The sequence below is a fragment of the Carassius gibelio genome, chromosome A24 (assembly GCF_023724105.1).
Source record: "Carassius gibelio isolate Cgi1373 ecotype wild population from Czech Republic chromosome A24, carGib1.2-hapl.c, whole genome shotgun sequence".
NCBI classification, from domain to species: Eukaryota; Metazoa; Chordata; class Actinopteri; order Cypriniformes; family Cyprinidae; genus Carassius; species Carassius gibelio.
This window is the reverse complement of record NC_068394.1, coordinates 1885357-1905682: the sequence shown is the minus strand read 5'-3', so window position 1 is coordinate 1905682 and position 20326 is coordinate 1885357. Positions and strand designations below refer to the sequence as shown.

General features: G+C 35.3%; 1 protein-coding gene and 1 gene segment (V, D, J or C); one reads left to right on the top strand and one right to left on the bottom strand.

The window, feature by feature from the left end:
• Positions 1-106: 106 nt before the first annotated feature.
• Positions 107-1719, bottom strand: LOC127945862 (Ig kappa chain V region 4135-like). The segment is given in 2 exon segments: positions 107-1431; positions 1521-1719. Coding segments are annotated over 2 exon segments (402 nt in total).
• Positions 1720-9427: 7708 nt separating this feature from the next.
• LOC127946233 (receptor-type tyrosine-protein phosphatase eta) lies at positions 9428-19282 on the top strand. Its single transcript, XM_052542667.1, has 11 exons — positions 9428-9584; positions 9685-9770; positions 11771-12409; positions 13930-14184; positions 14272-14529; positions 15730-16092; positions 17183-17434; positions 17549-17815; positions 17935-18032; positions 18200-18267; positions 18460-19282. The coding sequence occupies exons 2-11, from the start codon at positions 9740-9742 to the stop codon at positions 18473-18475; spliced, it is 2247 nt and encodes a 748-aa protein (XP_052398627.1). The 5' UTR covers positions 9428-9584; positions 9685-9739; the 3' UTR covers positions 18476-19282.
• Positions 19283-20326: the final 1044 nt, after the last annotated feature.

Genomic DNA, 20326 nt, shown 5'->3' with positions numbered 1-20326 from the left:
AAATAATCATTTATTTATTTTATTTTACTAATATTTACAGTGTTTGATTTCTGCTTCAGTTGTGTTTTTGTGTGTTTCAGCTGGTCCCTCCGTGAAGCCCTCCGTGTCTCTGCTGCCTCCCTCTTCTCTGCAGATCTCTGGAGACTCAGCCGCACTGCTCTGTCTGCTCAGCTCTTACTCTCCACAGGGGGCGCAGGTGAGCTGGACGCTGGACGGGTCAGAGGTCACCCAGGGGGTTCAGACCAGCGCAGAGAGCGAGCGGGACGGACGCTACAGCCGCAGCAGCGTCCTGAGCCTCAGCAAAGCACGCTGGGAAGCCGCCGAGCGCTTCGTCTGCAGAGTAACACATGACGGAGCTGCTCAGGAGACCTCGTTCCTCAAGAGCTCCGAGTGCTGATGTTTCTCCAGTGAAGAGCAGCAGGATTCACAGCAGTCTCCTGATTTACAGCTCAATACTCAAGCAGTCTTTCAATGTGCTGCCATTGCTGTTCATTCAATAAAGCTTCTGAACGCCTTCCATTTGTGTCCGACTGCATCATTGATCAGTGTGTCCTTCCTTCACTAAAGTTTCAGCTGCTGTTGATGGATTGTAATAGTTGAGAACAGCTGTGTTTAGCAGTAAATGTGAACTGAAGCTCTTGGGGTTTGAACATGGTCTCTGGAGACGGAGCTGCTCTATTCTGAGATCATCAGAATCACTAAAGCTGTAAATGCAAATCTGATTTCAGCTCAAACTCACAGTTTCTCTGTTTGATCGGTTAAACGCTCTGAACTGGAACAGTTTCACTTCTGCTCATCAGAAATGAGTTATGAGTAAGAAATTCATCATTAGCTTGAGATGAAGAAGCTAGTTTAATGATTGAGAGTTTAATGTGCAAAATGTGATGTACAAAACCAAATCAGCATATTGCACAATAATTGTTTTGATCTGATATCAGTTAAAGACTCAGTTGTGAGCTCATGTGTAGTTGTGTGTTTGGTCTCTGTGTGTCAGTAGTGAGTGATAGTGTTTGAGCAGCTGCAGCATCAGTTCAGTCACTGTGACTCTGACTGACACAGGTTTTTGTACCACACTTTATCACTGTGTGAACACATAGTCACCCACACAATCACCATCAGAATCTGTTCTGCAGTGAAAACTCTGACAGTAATAATGTCCAGCATCTTCAGTCTGGACTCCACTGATGGTCAGAGTGAAATCACTGTTAGATCCACTGCCACTGAATCTAGATGGAGTTCCTGACTCGAGAGTGTTTGCATAATAAATCAGGAGTTTAGGAGCTTCTCCAGGTTTCTGTAAGTACCAGGATAAATAATCATCAGAACCATCATTAAACACATCCTTGCTGGTCTTACAGCTGATCTTCACTGTTTCTCCTGGTTGAGCTGCTGTTGAGGGACTCTGAGTGACGCTGATCTGTCCTCTACTCTCTGAAACACACAACAAGAAGAAAATCAACTCAAAACTTTGACAATATACTTGAAGAAATGAATTGATATCAAACTTGTGCTGCACAAACCTTGAGCAAACGCTGTGAGAGTCCAGATGAAGATGATGATGAAGGTCATGTTGATGAAGATTGTTGTGTATGTCAGTGATGAAGTGTTAAACTCACAGCACTATAAACACTCTCAGAGCACTGAAGCATCTGAGCAATATGCAAACACACTCACATCATTTACCTGAAGACAGTCGCTCATTAACAGACACAAAATACAGTTACAATGAAAAAAATAATTCTTCTAATAGCCAATCTGTTATGAATTGCAACAGATCATTCACTTCTCAATACATTTTCAAGACAAACTTTAGTATATTAATCTAATATTCTCATTCAGATTTTGAGAATATTTTTGACTGTAGTTGGACAGAAATATGACAACATTTTATGCCAAATGCAGGGATGTTTTTATTATTATTTATTTTTTTGTTTGCAATTGGGGGGGATTCAAATTCACTCAATGGAACATGAAAGCACCTGCAGATTCATGATGAAACAAGAACATGTGGCCAAATGATGAACCTCACAGATAGTTTAAGAAGAATTTAGTAAGAAAGAGAATTACAGATTAGTTTAGATATGTATCACACAAAAAGCTCAATGAAGGTTTTATATTTCAGTTTATATCCATGAAATTCTGCTTTGTTTAGTGAGTGATGGTGTTTGAGCAGCTGCAGCCTCAGTTCAGTCACTGTGACATGACAGAGTTATAAACACATGCAGAGCACTGAAAGCATGTCGCTCATGTAAAACAGACTCTTTATGCAAATGCTGCAGTAGTGAACAATTTTAAGTTGTTCTGTTTCAGTGAACAGGAAAATAAACAGAGATCACTGGAAACTTCACTGACAGATGTGTTATTATGTTTGCTATATACCTGACATAACTCCCAACATCTGAACCAAGCAAACAGACCGATTCAATAATTCATGACACTATATTCAGAATATGAATATGTGCTTGTGTAGGACATTATAGTGATGTCTAATGGATCCACTCAAGCTGTAACAACTAAATAAAGTACTTCACTTGTGATGTCATTTAACTAGCTACTTCTAATGATTGTGTGCAGGGGGATTGTAGAAGAACTATTTTACACCAGGGTTACACCCCTATCTTTTTACAGTGTATATACACTACAATGGGGCATTAGGACCCACTCTGAGCACAGGATGAGCTTCCTCTTCCAGAAACAACCTGGTCTTCCCCAAAAGTCTCCCATTCAAGTACTGACCAGTCTCAGCCCTGCTTAGCTTCAGTGTGTGTGCAGGAGAAAGGTGCAGGTTGATGCTGCTGGCTTGTGTTTACACAAAATGTGTGGTCAAGACCATTGAAGAGCCACGAAGAAAAATCATCCATTTAAAAGCACTTGTCAGTGTTCATGTGTGTCCACACTACAGAGTGTTAAAGAAACACTGAAGCAGTGTTGAAGTGCATGCTGGGAGCCATGGGTGAGTTTTGCACTAGCATGCATTTCAGCATGAAGCTTTTCATTCATTGTCACCACTGTTGAGATTAGTGATGGGAGAAACAAAGCTTTTCAAAACTTAAAAGCAAATATTTTGCTAAACGAGTCACTGTTTTGAAATAGAGTGTTCTGGTGATGTCTGCTGTGTAACTGCTATAATAACATGCATACAAATGCCTTTCACAAACCAATTGCAAGTGTTTTATAAGAAGTGTTATCTATTAGGTGTGACTAAATATCATCTAATAATTTTAAATAAGAAATGTCTATATGACCGACTTCCAGCCACTGTTTTATATGAAATAACTGAACTCCACAAAAAAAAAACATTACCAGCTTAACTAATTTCTAACCAGCTTCACTTTATTTCTGACATAAATTCTCACAAAAATAAACATTTAAATGGGTTTAAAAGTTATGTTTTATTGAAAATAATTTAGTTTAGTTTGAAGTCACCATTATGGTGATTATTGTCACACTTGGTTGTGCTCTTGACCCTTGTTTTATAATGTTAGTTTTCCTCTGGTTGTTAAACAGATCAGCTCTGAATATGACAAAAAGCACAAGAAGTTTCTAAATTCATTCATTAAATTAATAGAAGATAATCTAAACAGTCAGATATTAAACACTGGATCAGTTTAATGAGTCAAATTAGATGGTTATAATGATAAATACTTAATATCTCTTGGTTTGTCTTGCCATAAATAATGTTCTCACTACAGTTCAAGAAAAACTAAGGTTGAAAAGTGAAAGGCCCACTACTATTTACTAATTATGAACTGCTAAACACTGATCACCATAATGGTGACTTCAAATGAAACATTTTCAATAAAACATCAATATGTTAACTTGTACAATAGCCAAATTAGAACTTTTGTAGACTGACAAAAAAGTCAATCAGGTTAGTAATAAGGGAAGCTGGTGATGCTGTTTGTGAAGTCGTTAACCCTCTGGAGTCGACTAACGAGGATACGTGTTTTGTGGCATCTTCTCCTGATAACCCCGAAGAGAACTTAAATTACACTTTTAGTTTTGATCGTACAGATAAGAGCAATACATCAATTGTATCTATAAAGGGTGTACTTGTATTTGTATACACACATAATAACAACAAAACTTTGTCCATTTACAAAATAAAGAAAACAAACAGGGTGCACTGTCTGTAACTCAGTAAATGGTCAACAAAAACAATGTGAGAGATATATCTATAGATAGCTTGACATGTCTTCATTTTAATATTCTGTGATAAAGTAATCCAACACAACGCACTGAGCTCCCTATTGATATTATAATAGACAATGTGAAGCTTGTGCTGTGTAAACGCTCACATTACAGCAAACAAAGCAGTGTTACTGATCTTCAAGTCTTTTTAATTTTACTGTTTGCTTTGCATTGAGAGGACTAAGACATCATTTGACAAAGCTTTGGATTACCTAAGAAAAAACAATAAAGCGGCTTGATCCAGCAGAGATAAAAAAAAACATGAGTAAGTCTATTTTATTTGTATCAATCTACTTGTATTAGTTTTCACATAACTTGTACACATTTAACTAGTTAGACTTTTTTCAAACTATATTTCCTGTCTAAATGTATAATCAAGTGAAACATGATGAAGTTTCATTTACATCATCTAAATGTTTCATGATGCCAGGAAGTTTATTTTTTTTCTTCTTTTTATGTTCTATAACATAGACAGCAAAACGATATGAAAGTAATATGAGTTATAATGTTGATAGCTTAACCTCTTATCCTACACCCTGATGCCGGCGTCCTCAACTTCACATGTTTGCATGTGTCAATATTTACGAATAGATTAAATGAAAACAAATGTAATCTTGACAAACTATGGAAAGCTTATAAAGAATTTATTTGCTACATTTGTGCAAGCAGTACACATTAAAACATGAAAGAATGAAAATGCAGTACACAACAGATTCGTCGTAATAAAGAGCCATAAACACGTTCACAGCTGTAAATCCTGGTTCAGTTAGGAAGGTAAGGGTCCACTGAACGACATCTCATGGAGCGTGTTTAGTCAAACGAAGCTATAACTTTGTAATATGGATGATAATTTCTTTGTTTACATTTTAATTCTTCAGCGACAGAACTGTTTGTGTCCGTTATGGAATAACTAACACTCAAAAACTGCATCTTGGTAGTAAAAAATGGCATGGTTTTGTAGTCACACAGCTTTTTCTTTATTAGTTTTATTTTTAAACATTTTTCATATGTGTGTGAGTGAGTGTTTTATGTTGAATGTGACTGTATATGCATTAATACCATCTGTTTGAATGCAAATCAGCTCACTATTACTGCGTAATCACGGGTATCAATGTGAACACCATCTAAGTGAATAGAGTGTATTATTACGCATTTGTATCATTACCATCTCTATAACTAACCATCAACACGTCAGCACGTTTGTTCATTGTAATTCATTGTAAATGCTGCATTTCTAGCAATCTCAGGATGTTCTGTAATTGGCATTCAAAGTTAAATTGTGTTTATTTTTCCTACTCAAATTATTCTCATTGTATTTTTCTAGTGCTCAAATGAATTACTTATATGATGTCTAAGTTTCTGTCTAGTGTTTTATAATTTCAAAATATGCAGTGGTATGTTTAATGAATAAAATAGTTTGTGGAATCCTTCAATACATTTACAATATTTATTACAATAAACAACATTTGTACAATATAAATTACAATATTGTTTACATTTGGGGGGGGGGGGGGGTACTAGACATAGTTTATGGAAAAAGGTTGCAGGAATCTAATTTTTCATGGTATCTCCTTCAGATTTGAAATATAAACTCATGAGACATTTGACTTTCAATCCATTTTCCAGATTGCTCCAGTACTGATTGAATGTATTTTTATATCATTTAAAAAAATAAATTCAGCGTGGTAAAAAAAAATTTCAAGGCACTTCAGTGTCTATAACTTTTCATACTTTTGATTATTGTAAACTCTGGTTGATAAAAAGTACAGCCCAAAGGGTTTTCTTTTCACCAAAGACACCAACATTAGGTGTGTAACACACTGAAGTAAGGAACTGTTACATTTTTAAGTTAGGTGCAGCTGTGAGTCTAATAATGGGGGGTGCTGGCTAACAGGTTAATGTCAGTAAGAATGATTATACAAAACTTTCCTGTAATAGGCTATTCTCTGTTCATGAATATAGCCATTTTTGTTTATAACAATATACAGTATATTGTATAGGCCTACATACAAAGCATGCTTGTGTTTATGAATATAACCAAGCTTCTGTTCATGGATATCTGCTCTGATGTATTCATTGGTGTTTGCGTTTGTCTGAGGTATAAATGCATCAAATAAGCTGTAACTATCACTGATAATAAATGTGGTATGTGGTAAATGTCTTATTATTCCCCCATATAAAATACTACTACTATTAGTGACCATCACAATAATATTAATAATGTAGTTTATTTGTGTAAACAGCATATTTACTTTTTTATTTTAGATGTGTAGATTACATTGCAAAAGAACCTTATGCAAAGCGAGCTAATGCAAATAAGGAACCTGGAACACAGACCAAGCGAGACACACACTCCCATGTGTCTCTTAAAAATGTTTTATGCCCTTCAGAGCACGTAAACAATACACAGATTGGAAATGCTAGGTATGTGATGTTCATTTATGTATTTCAACATGACACAATAGCAGTCAAAAGTGTTTGAACAGCAATATTTATCATGTTTTTGTAAAGAAATTAACTTCTGCTCACCAAGCCTGCATATATTCGATCCAAACTAAACCTGACTGAAAGGCTCATTATGCAGCTCATTATACTGGCCTAATCACACTAACATTCATGGTCAGTTCATGGCGTAAACAAGATGATTTTCACATAATTTTGAAGCAAAACTTCTAAGCTACATGCTCAAGGTTTGACAGTCTAGTGAACAAATGTTTTGTATGTGTTTTATGACCTCACTTCAGTGACTTCAAAATTGTAGTTTTTCATTAACCACGCAAAAATTTTGTTTTCTATCAATCCTGAACATGCTATTTACATAATATTGTAGCTCAGTTTGAACTGAATACAGTGTTTTCAGACTTTAACCATGTATATGTTTATAAGCAACTGAAATAAGCAAAAAAGTCAGGGCATGTCAAAACTTCTCAAGGACCCCAAAACAGCCTTAGACCTCGCAGGGTAAATTATCCCAGATCTTGAGAGATTCAGTGTCTACATTTACTTCAGTTTATTTCTAAGGCTGTGGCTGAAAGTCATTTTTTAGTCTTATTTTTCTTCTTTGGTCTTGGTTTTGAAATTCTGGTCTTGACTACGTGCCTGATTTCTTATTTTTTTTTATAAATGAGTTGCCAGGTGTCATCTTCCAGGATGCTGAATGCAAATAAGATGCACTAAAACAAGCTCCATGAAACCACATGCGATGAGATATGATAAAAGTTTCTGTTTGCATTGCTGGTGAAAAAAAGAGAGAAAAAAAAAACTGAAAACTGAAAACTAGAGTAAACAAAATGTAAACACCGAGGATGCAAATATGACAGAAACATCACCATAAAGTATTAGTACAGAAATCAAATCTTTGTGATTGCCTTTTTACAAGAGTTTTAAACTAGGTATTGAGACACATTTAGGGCCCTATTTTAACGATCTGAAACGCAAGTGTCAAAGCGCAAAGCGCAAGTAAGTTTGTGGGCGGGTCTCGGCGCTGTTGCTATTTTCCCGGCGGGATAAATGGCTCTTGCGCCCGGCGCAAATCTAAAATGGGTTGGTCTGAAGTAGCTTCATTATTCATAGGTGTGGTTTGGGCGTAACGTGAAATAAACCAATCAGAGCGTCATCCAACATTCCCTTTAAAAGCAGGTGCGCAAGTTCCATTATGGATTGCTATTATTATGGCGTATTTACCAGGCGCACGCCAGGAGCGGTTCACAGCCGAGGAGACTGATGTTCTTGTAAGAGCAGTGAAAGACAGAGAAGTTGTGTTGTATGGCGATGGGAGAAACCCACCCAAAATAGCGTCGGTTAAACAGGCGTGGGAGGAAATAGCCACAATTGTTTCATCGATTTTTTTTCCTGGTTCTTGACGGACAAACCAATTTGTCAGATGTCCTTATATACATATATGACCTCAAACAGGTCTGATCCTTAATTACTACAATTAGCCTGAATAATTTGTAAGCTAGATTTATGCCTATTTTTTCACATCTTCGTGGCACACCACAATGATTTCCGTCATCTCATGTGTTAATATTTTTTTAGTGTAACAATTTATGATTTGCAAAAATAACTGTTGCATCTGTGTAGATTACATGAGCAAGTGTATGCGCATTGTGCACGCTATACATTATGGTCAAGCATGCGCCCTTAAAATAGCATAATGAACAACGCGCAACGCGCCACTGACTTTAGACTAGGTTTTTTCTGGTCAGTGGCGCAATTGTTTAATGGAACAGCAAAATAGCACCAGGGATTGTTTGCACCGGAACACGCCTCCTTTTTTGCGCTGAACCGCCCAGGGAGCGCAAGTTCATTCACTAGTTTAGCGACGTGCTTCTGTGGAGGGAAAAGCACGCTTTGCGCAGGTGCAAAATAGGAATGACACATGCGTCGGTGTACAAAGTCAATTGCGCTGGGTGCAAGATAGGGCCCTTAGACACATTTAGATACCAACACACAACAATGGAAAAAATTACTAAAAAACTAAAAGTTACAACAGAAACAACATAAAAAAGCAAACAGTTAAGAGTTTAAGAAAACAAGAGGACAATTCAGATGCATACTGTAATTTGTTCATGCCACAATGCATGCTGGGAGTTTTCTTAATATAGCAAAGATATAGCAAAGAAAATATATTATTAGAATATATATGATTAGAATTGTATTTTATTTTTTTATTTTGAATAAATGCAGTTCTTTTTAACCTTTTATTCATCAAATATATTAGACAGCAGAACTGTTTCCAACACTCATAATAAATCAGAATATTAGAATGATTTCTAAATGATCATGTGATAGACTGATGTTACATGTGACACTGAAGCCTGGAGGAATGATGATGTGATGATGTGATGATGTTTTGCATCACAGCAATTTTTTTAAGTATATTCAAATAGAAAACTATTATTTTAAGTTGTAATAATATTTCACAATATTACTGTTTTTTCAGGAAAATTTATCAGGAAATCAGACCACTTAGTGATTATATTACAATCAATAGATACCCAGTATTATCTGATCTCAATTTATCTTGGGTTTCTTTCTGTTGTAAATGTGTATTATTAAGCACACTGTTACAGTAACCAAAGAAAACTAAATAAAATATTGAGTCCAACTAAAGCACCAAACTAAACATTAATCCATATAACGGTGACTTTAAGCGAGATACATTAAAGTTAAATCAAAATTCATTTTCAATTAGGTACACTGCTTAAAAAACGTTCACAAACATTTTCAAATGTTTCATCCCAGTCCAGTTATTTCCAAATGCAGGCTCAATTGGGAATGTTAAGGGTTGTTATGCAAAGTCACTCTGTGAATAAGTTGTTGTTAGAGGTCAGACTGTAGAGCTCAGGATCAGATCAGGAGCATCAGTGGACAGGAGAGTATTGTGTGCAGTGAGTATTTACCTTCAGTTGACTTTTCTGAAGAGTCTAGTTTGTCTTTCTGGTTCCTTTAAGGTTGTTAATTTATCATGTTTTTTTATTAATCCAAAAGGTCTTGACGGGACCTTAGATTGACAACCAGCGAATCAACAAGCAGCAGATGTGAGATGAATACCCTGTGGCTGCCACTTCTCCTGGGTAAGTCTGTAAACCTGACAGAGGTTTATTTGCTTCATACTTTTGTGGAAACAATTATACACTTCCATTAAAAAGTTTGGGGTGAGCAAGACTTTTTATTCCAAAAAAAAAGAAAAAAAGAAAAGAAGGTAATACCTCTATCCAGCAAGGATACGTTCAAATGGAACAATAAATGTTTTTTCTTTTTTTTACTGATATTGATCAGAAATGTTTCTTGAGCAGTAAATCATCATATTAGAATGATTTCTGAAGGTCATGTGACACTTAATGATGCTGAAAATACAGCTGTGATCACAGAAATCATAGAAATTATCTACTTTAATTCATAATTAATATTTCACATTATTTCCTTTTTACAGTCATTTTTTTAACCAAATGCAGCTTTGTTGAACAAATTAGATTTTCAGTTACATTAATTAATCTTAATTATTCCAAACTTTTCACTAGTACTGTATGTATAACACTTTATTTGAAGAATATAACATATTAAGAGGACATCTTGCATGTTTCTAAAAATGTTTCTAAAGTTTCCAGTAAATATTAATTTACTGGCATGAGTGGACAGTTGTGCACCTGTTCCTCTTTTATTTCATTTTCATATATTTTGCATTTACATCCCTAAAAAAACTTTCTGGAAAATCCCCTGGCTCACCTGAGATTTGCATAACCAAGCTAATGTGCGATAGTACATATATTTGCAAAGATTTTATGGTAACATCCATAACTACTGTACCATTAATATTTCTGTAAGGCTAAAATGTGCTTTGATGCAACTGTCTATTGCCAGTGCACCAATATAACATACATTTTTATGGAAGATTTCTAGATATTTTAACATAGTTAACCCTCTGGTGCTCTTCAGTCACTTTTGACTAAAAATGGGGGGGGGGGGGGGGGGGGGGGGGGGGTTAAGATGATTATAAGGTCCAACACACTTTGGGAGCCCCCAGAGTAGTAACAGTACTAGTAGTAATGTAAATTATAAATGTATCTACCAAAGAATTTAAAAAAAATAATAAATAACGGCTTATTTCTGAATTTCCAGGAATATTCTAATCAGTAAGTAAGATCAGATGGTAAACTATCATCAAAAATGAAGTCCGTTCATCAAAAATGAAAAAGAGGTAACAGAGGGCAGAGAGAGAGAGAGAAAATGGGCCAACAATAACTCACCCAATTCTACGATAGGAAGGTACATATTGATTCACAGAGCTTCCTTTGCTTTAATGTTAGCCCTAATTGCGTTGCCAACCACTACCTGATAGTCAATTCAATATTTAATAGGTTCAGTTTTTTCACCACTAAAAAAATAATGTAAATATTTGCATTGCAAATTTACATTTGCACAATAAATGAGGAATAACTGTTCAAAACAGTTATTACGTAACAAAGCCTCATTTACTGAAATCATGTGTCTTTGGCAGTTTGATACGCGCTCCAAACCAGAAATTATAAACTAAAGTTTAATAAAGGTCCGAAGCTTCATGAAACAGTGTTTCGAAAACAGCCATTCCTACTTTTAACTTGAAGTTTAGCTTAGCTGTAAAGAAGAAACTCCACACATTTGTCGTATTTCAAACTCAAACATTCCATTTAAATTCTTCCATCTTATAAGAACACGGTTTATTTTTGCCCTCGTTTTACCCCGTTGTCTGTCTCTGTGTAATTTGGCAAGTCTTCGAATTTTGTCTTGCACTACTGTAACAGAATCTGAATTTCTTTTTCCACACTGGAAAAACACTCTCTAACTCCACCTGCTACAGTTTATCCCATTTTATGATTTCTGTTAATAAAAGCCTCTCCGGGGCCTGACGCCACGCCCACTGTGTCTGTCGTGTGCTCCTCCCGTCACAATATATATATATATACATATTCTACAGCATATAGTATGAGTATAAGTGTGACCCCTAAATGAGGAGCATCAGAGCATTAAGAAAAGTATTATATTTAAGATGTATGCAAACATTATGACAACTTGTTTCTCAAATGATCACATTCAGGCTCAGTCATTTGGGCAGAGGAGCAGTACTTTCCTCAGTCATTCAATGCCTCATGGGAAAACGGCAGTCTTTACTGTCGATCATGTTTCAAAGATCTGACGACCATCACCAGCAGAAACGTCCACCTCATTGCCCAGAACCTCTCTTCGGACTTCTGGGTTGGACTACGCAGCAATAGTTCCATCCTAATGGGCGAATGGTCCAAATGGTCAAATGGGGATCCTGTTACATATCAGAATTGGTACCCTGGTCATCCTGTTCCATCTCCTATATGTTCCTCAACTACACAAAGTCCACCGAGCACCCCAATGACCTCAACACAAGCATCCACAGTCACGTCTGCTTCTGTATCCTCAAAAAATGATACATGCCCCATACTGTCCGAAATGCTTCTTTGCTTAAATATGACATGTGGTGATCTTGAAACTTCCATCGGTATGTGTAAGGGAACATCCACTGTTACCCCTAAGACTACAACATACAGCACCACCTTTAATGCCCCAACAACAACTGAGAGCACCAGCAACTGCAAACCCTATTCTGGACAGTACATCAGGGATGCTTGTGTGGTCCTGCTCAGCTCCGGCATGTGGAAGGAACGAGACTGCAACATAAGTCTACCTTTCATCTGTTATGAAGGTATAAGGCCTTTGTTTTAGAGCACAGCATCATATTGTTAGATTCATATTGTTGGTATTATGACTATCTTAAAAAGAAAGGTTCCAAAAGGAGGTTTTCACAGCAATGTTAAAAAACAAGCTTGGTTGTGGGCAGTGGCATTCATAAATTAATCAACTGAATTAATCAACTCGTAAAATACTTAAAACAGCTGAAGTGTTATTCAATAATTTAAAACATTGTTCCTTATATACAGGGCCGGTTATGGTGACCAGTTTGGTGCTCAAGGCAAGGTTTTAGTTTGTGCTGATGCGTAGCTTTATAACATAAAACAAATGATACATACAATGTAAATGAGAGTATTGCATAAAAAAAGACATTTACTCAGGTACATAGCTATTTAAATAAAATAATTGCATTAGTCTATTCTAAAGGTACCTAGTAAATGCAATATTTAGTTTACTGAGAAATCAAATAATAATAATAATACAACAAATACAACACATTACTTGAACAGTTATTGTTTTTTACTGTTATTTACTGTATTACTGTTTTTTTATCATAAAGTGAACAAAAACAAATTAAACAACTGAATATTATGAATATTTTTAATGTGGTTATTGAAAAAAAAAGGTTAAACTATGAGAAATATATTCTAATTATATTATTGTAATGTAATTGTAATTTCTTTATTTTGAACATTCTTAAATTTAGAAATGCACTGATCTTGATTGTTCATTTCTGATTTAATACTTTTTCTTCCGGCAAATGGTACCAATTAATTAATTATTTTATTTTTATTTTATTATTCATTTCTCTATTACAGGCCAAGATCTGTAGCCATTTAAAATTACAGTCAACCACTGCATTATAATTACGATCCGCACACCTGCACGAAAGCATCTTAGCATCAATACTTAAGATCATTTTTCCACTACAAAAAAACTTTTGTGAAATGATTGGAAATGCTAAACGTTCTTTATTGGCTTTGATGTTTCCATGAAAAACCTTATGGCTACTTGTAACATTAGCTATGCTCCTACGCCTAGTGAGAATATAGTTCCCAGTATTTATACGATTAAAAATGGTCTCTGTCTCATATAGCCTTGTTATTTGTACACGCTGCGACTATACAGATCACAACATGTAAATAGGAAAATGTTTGCATTATTTTGTCACTTATTGGGATTACTATGCTACCATTATCCAATTACATCCAGTCTTTGTGCTAAGCTAGGCTAGCGGTGGGTGCGTCAAATAACACTTACAGAATGCACAGAAATGAAAAAGGTATGTATGGACTTATCTAACTCTGGGGGATACTGTGAATAAACTTAAGTCCTAAAAAGGTCAGAGTGTTCCTTTAAGACTGAAAAAAAGTTCTTGATTTAAATGTTCTACAATTTTTTTTAAGAACTTCTTCACTGAATGGTTCTTTGAGGAACCCAAAATCAAACCTCCATTTTGAACCTTTATTTTTAAGAGTGTAAATAACTTGTTAGTTTCTGCTGATATTCATCTTTGCATCTATCTGTCCGTAGAGCGCTTTTTTGGCCAGATAAACATTTCCGACGTGACCACAAGCACAGGCAATGTGAGCTGGTCTGAGGGACCCGGTGCTAAGAACATCAGTCACTACAGAGTGGAGGTCACTGGGAACAAAACCCAGACATTTAACCAGACTAAACTCTTTCAGTACATAGATACTCTGACAGCAGGAACTCTGTACAAAGTTCAGGTGTTTCCTGTGAAATGTGACAGGGATCTCAATCCACAGAATATCTCCTTCTACACTTGTAAGTAGACTCGGATTTGACTTCATTGTGTGCAACATGATTTCAACACGACTAATGACCAATATGATCCATGCTGTCCCTTTTTAGTGCCCTCTGGTGTGCAAAATCTGATTGTGGTGAGTGTGACAACTGTTAGCGCCAACCTCAACTGGAGTAAACCAGATGGAAACCATGACTTCTACTCAGTAACATTCACAAATGCATCGGAAGCTGAAGAACACAGGTGTGATAATGAAGGGTGCACTATTACGGATCTTATTCCAGGAACAGAGTATGAATTTACAGTTAAAGCTGTAGTGAATAAGACGATTGGAGGTGTGCCGAGCAACGTTTCTGATTACACCAGTAAGTGCAGAAAGTTTCATTTCTGATTGTATTCATCCATCCCAAGCTCTAAACATTTCCAAATAAAGCATTGCTTCTTGGTTTTAATTGTATTTGAGTACAATTTTAGTACATCTTTTTTGATAAATTAACTAATAAATACATTTAAAAGGTTTTAACTAATTAATTTATTATTATTAGTAGTTTTTTTTAATCAAGTTTTTCTTTTTAAATTTAAGATCAAGATACAGTATATATTGTCAGAAAACAAGGTGGGGGGTGGGGTGGGGTGTTGGGCACCTACATAAATTAAGCTTACAATTTAACTTATGTACAAATCTGAAATATTGTATAAGACAACAAGACAGTGTTATTTTAGCATTTATTAGTTTTATTAATATTTTGAATAAATTATATATATATTATTTCTAATTACATTTCAGTCATTTTGCTATGTGCCATTGTCATTTTATTAGTTGTTTTTAATTGTTTTAATTTAATTTAATTTATTTTATTTCAATTTCAGGTAGTTTTATTTTTTTATTATATAGTTAATAATTTCAGTGCTTCATCTTTAACTTGATTTAATTTTATTGCCAAGGCAACATTTTCATTTTTATTTTGTTTATTTTGTATTAAGTTTTTAAATTAATATTTATATCTTATTTTAGCTTTTTTTTGTTATTAATGTTTTAGATTTTTGTTAATGATAACAGATAACACTAGTTGGAGAAAATAAAACTGGCACAAAACACGTGTATCAGTAATAGCGTTGGGGGAAGCCACTTTCTTCTTGCATCATAAATATCTTGCGGCTCTGAGAGTGTACTGATGAAATACTTATACCAAATCATTTTGATGACTGATTTTGGCAACCCACATCTGAGATGCTGTGTGATGCGATTGGTCAGCTGGTTAGTCCAGTTATCCAATCACATCCTCCGTTGCGCAACACGGGATTTATTTAGTAAATGTGTTTTCATTGTAACTTGTGCGCATGTCATCTTTTCAATTAAAATGCTTTTTTTTTTCTAATTTATGTACAACTTGGCACTTCCATCCAGTGTGTGATAACCTCAGATTCATATAGGCTTAAACAGGTGGATGGAAAAATTCGCTATTCTCAAAGTAACATGCATTCCCTTGAATACAAGGCAAATTTTGGATAAAACTACATGCTTTTTTATAGACTGACTGCTTTTTTTGGTATTTACTTTTCAGAGCCTTCAACTGTCAGGAACCTAAGATCAGCAGACAATGACAGTACAGTCATAATGGTCTTTTGGGATCCTCCTACTGGCAATCATTCAGGTTACCGCTATTGTCTTAAAGAAGTCAATAACAGCCTCGAGTGTACTTACTGCAACATCGCATCAGACAGCAGCAATACAGCAAACAACAACATCACAAACAGCAGTAATACAACAACTTTCAGTATTACAGACTGCGAAACAGTGGATGGTACAGAAACATTTATCAAAAAGGCTAATAAATCAGACGGCAGCATGTTTTGTCTGTGTGTGGCAGCGCTAACAAAGAGCAACAATCTGTCAGGAGAAATGGTCCCAATCTTATCATACACAAGTGAGTCTCATGTTCAGTTATTACATTCTTTCCCTAATTAAAGGGAAATCATGCATGTACTGTTAATTCTAATTGACCATTTCTAATTGACTGTCAGCTTAGTGAAATCCAGCATCGCGTTAGTTCAGTCAGGCCACGTAAGTCACGCTTGCATCAGCTGACAGTCAGCTGTTCCTGACGTGTACCAATCCAGTCTTAACACCTATCACCTGCGGTCTATTTAAATTCCCATTATTCAGTGTCTCTCCATCGCATTGCTGCCTGCAATTAACTCCCTCCTCCAACACCAACTCCACCAACTGAACCTGTAATCCAATCTAACTTGTTCTTTTTTTACAGTGTCTTCATTGGAAGCAGTCTCCATGACATTTTGTTTACAACTCATGTAATTGTGAATTGTAATTATATATGCTTATAATGGTTCTGTTCTGTACCCCAATGGGGTTTGTCTTGCTGCTCTCCCCGCTCTGTCCAAGCATGGCTGCAGAGCCACATTTCCCAGAACATAACCATACCGCTAACAATAACTGTATGCAATTATAATTGTCATTAAATATACTTGACGGAAGTGGTCCTGATTGAATTAGGTAAAGCTGTGAGTTGTGAGTTGACAGTCAAGCAATTATGGAAGATCGTTTCTATAATAGAGTACACTTAGAGAGAGTTATCATTTAAGACTTTTGTTTTTCTCAGAATTGAGGTTATATCTCAAAAATCAGACTTATTTCTCATAATTACGAGTTAATATCTCCCAATTAAGAGATTTTGCTTACAAATGTGAATTTTATTTTACAATTCAGAATTTAGTTTTTACATATGTCTCCCAATTGCAAATTTATATCTCAAGATTCGAACTTTTTCTTACAATTGCAAATTCTCACAATTTAGGCTACAAATCACACTTTAGTTTCCATTTCACGATTCAGACTTTTCCATTGAATCGCCTCTTTACATATAATTTTTTTTTCTTAAAACAATTTCACAATTACCTTTTGTAATTTTTATTCAGAAACTTTTTATGACTGCTTAGATTTTGTTCAAGCCTGCATTCAACGCTGTTGTATTCTCCTCTCCTATTGTCTTCTCTTAGAACCAAAAACTGTGACCCTCTTTTTGAACCCCAGCTCCCAAACCATTTTTGCCAACTGGACAGTAAAAGGGAAGTATGAAAAATTTGAAGTTAATATTACAACGGATGCATACAGTTATTCTCTCCAGATTATTACTGCAAACTTGAATTACTCGTTCAATAATCTGAAGGCAGGAGTGAGTTACATCGTTTCAGTTGTCACACTTAATGGTAAACTGAGAAGTAATCCTGCTTATGAATCAGAATTCACCAGTGAGTAATTATATTACAATCACAATTTTTCAAATCATTTGTAAAGTAGTTTAAATTACTGTCTCCATCAGCTTTTAAGTTCAGCTGTATAACATCTCACAAATCAATTCACAGGGCCTGCTAAACCTCGTGGGGTAAAAGCCACCACTACCAAAACTACAATACAAGTAAGCTGGGAAGCTCCAACTGAGTCCGAGGGTGCCTCGATTAAATATACGGTCAAATGTTACACTGCTTTTTGGAAAAAATCTCATGAAAATCAGACAGCTTATAGAAGCATTCCCTTTACTGGTTTAAATCCAGGAACAAAATATGAGTGTAATGTAAGTGTTGTGGCTGGAAATTTGGAGAGCCTTCCAGAAACTGTTCATGCAAAAACAGGTAGACATTTACTTTATTTCTGAAGCAAAGATTTAGCTTTGTTGTTTGCTTCTATTGTGCTTCATGATTGTGCTGCTATATCCTGGTGTTTAAAACTGTATTTCTTTCTTTATTTCCAGAGCCGGAGAAGAGGACACTGGTCCTCACGATGTTGTGTTCCTCTAAAAACTCACTTCATTGTGGCAAAATTGAAACTCGGTTTGAACTGTTTGAAAAGGTGAAGAAATATTCATTGACTACATCAAGCTTGTTGCAACTTTACAACATGTTTTACCTTTTACCTTTAAGGCTCAAAAATTAAAATAAATAAAATAAAAATAAAACAGCTTTTTGCAAATAGCTGTAAAAGTTGACTGAAATAAACATTTCCATTCTGTCTTTCAGCTGAAAAACATAACTTATGAAAAATTTCAAGACTTGATTCACTGGAATATGAGTTGGGCAAAAACTGGGTTTGTAAAATCAGCTGAATCTCAAACAAGTCACATTTGTTGCCATATACAGTATATACAGTATATATATATATATATATATATATATATATATATATATATATATATATATATATATATATATATATATATATATATATATATAATACAAATGAGTATGATTTATATTTAACTCTGACTCTCATTTCACAGAAACAACATCCTTTGAATCTCTATGACGTGGACTAAGAGGACAAATCACATACTCAAATTTTGTGTGATTTCATGCCTGGTGATTTCTTACATTTACATTAATGCAATTATCTTACAAAAGAGGAACAAAATTAATTTGTCAAAGAGCTGACAATATTTGTTATTTACAATGGCAGGTTTATTAGACTAGATTAGGAAACAAGTAAGAGAAGAGTAGAAATCTTGAGAATGAAAAGTTTTTGGTAAACCCTGCCTTAAGGGAACCAATGACCTCACAGGGATTTATTATTATTATTATTATTATTATTATTATTATTATTATTATTATTATTATTATTATTATTATTATTTTGGTCCCCATGAGGAAAACAGCTTATAAATCATACCAAATGCTAAAAGTTTTCTATGTGGGTTATTGGGTGAAGGTATATAATATACAGTTAATATACAGTACAAAAACATTATGTCTTTAGAAAGTGTATTGGTTTAATGGGATGTTAAGTGATTGTTTTTAGCTTCTTGAAGGTTTTGTTTAGTTTCTTACTCGTTTTTGATCCTGTGTGGTATTTTTTTCTTCTTACAAATTGCATATTGAGATTTACTGTAAATTGAGTGGTGTGATGATATTTGCTATAGTTGTGGGAGATATAATTTATCTACAAAACTGTAACATGAATACCCTTTTTTAAAGACATTTGCTATAGCTTTATGTGAAATCCAGTTTTAATGTTCATGATGGATTACTGCTGATTATTTTGGGGATTTGTTTCATTATAATTAAAGATATTACACATGGGTTTGTTCACTTTATTCCACTACTTTATGCAAACTAGCATAGATAAACCATTTAAGTTAAACAGATAAACCTAAATGCAGCTAACCTACAATATACTATATAATCTAAATATACTCATAAGTCAATAATTAGACACAAAATATTGATTTGAGTTGAAATACTTGAATGCAAAGCTTCCTTGAAGACAGCTGTTGCTAGCAAGCAGCAAGTTCAAACTAGACGGACATTTAAGGGAAAAGTTGCAGTCAAACCACTTATTACATAACATTTCACCACACAAATAATTAATGCAATAAAATAATTAAGACGAAAATGTTTTAAAACCTTAGCAGTGCAAGATGATTTGCAGTACATGAGAAAAAACATATGTTGAGTTATTTGTGGGATTTTGTTCACAACAGTGTGTGTGAAAAGTGTCTAGTGCGCGTAGAGGAGAGTGTGTTACTACAGGTGGTTTGTACAGGCCCACTCACCTGTGTGTATTTGACTCCTGTCTCAGTTGTGAGCTCATGTGTAGTTGTGTGTTTGGTCTCTGTGTGTCAGTAGTGAGTGATAGTGTTTGAGCAGCTGCAGCATCAGTTCAGTCACTGTGACTCTGACTGACACAGGTTTTTGTACCACGCTTTATCACTCATGTAAAACACTCTCTCCATGCAAACGTTGCAGTGACAAGTTTGAAGTTTGAAGAAAATAAACTGAGGTCACTGGAAACTTCACTGACAGATGTGCTGTTGTGTTCACAATATAACTGATCACAGTTTTTTAATGCTGTGTAAATACTGATCTGTCACAGGTCAGGGGGGGCCAAGCTGGACTGCGCCCTCCCCTAAACCAGGACCACCTCGAGGAGCGTATCAGAGGGAAGAGTCGGAGACAGAGAATAAATTTAACAAGTTTTATTTTGAAGTAAAAACAAATTGGGAATCCTAAACTAAAATCTTCTTTGTTACCCTCAGGGCTTGAAGGTAAACAATGCAGCGACCGGGGACTCTCCCGCCCTCTTCCTCTGTGCGGGCCCCGCAATAGATGGACAGATGGGTGGTCAAGTAGGTATTTCACAGGTGGGAATAC

What these genes read in the sequence shown, in the direction of transcription:
- LOC127946233 (XM_052542667.1), top strand. Translation starts at nt 9,740, where the DNA reads ATGAATACCCTGTGGCTGCCACTTCTCCTGG. An exon ending in GAATATCTCCTTCTACACTT is followed by an intron (nt 14,185 to 14,271) that starts GTAAGTAGACTC and finishes GTCCCTTTTTAG; the next exon opens with TGCCCTCTGGTGTGCAAAAT. An exon ending in CCCAATCTTATCATACACAA is followed by an intron (nt 16,093 to 17,182) that starts GTGAGTCTCATG and finishes GTCTTCTCTTAG; the next exon opens with AACCAAAAACTGTGACCCTC.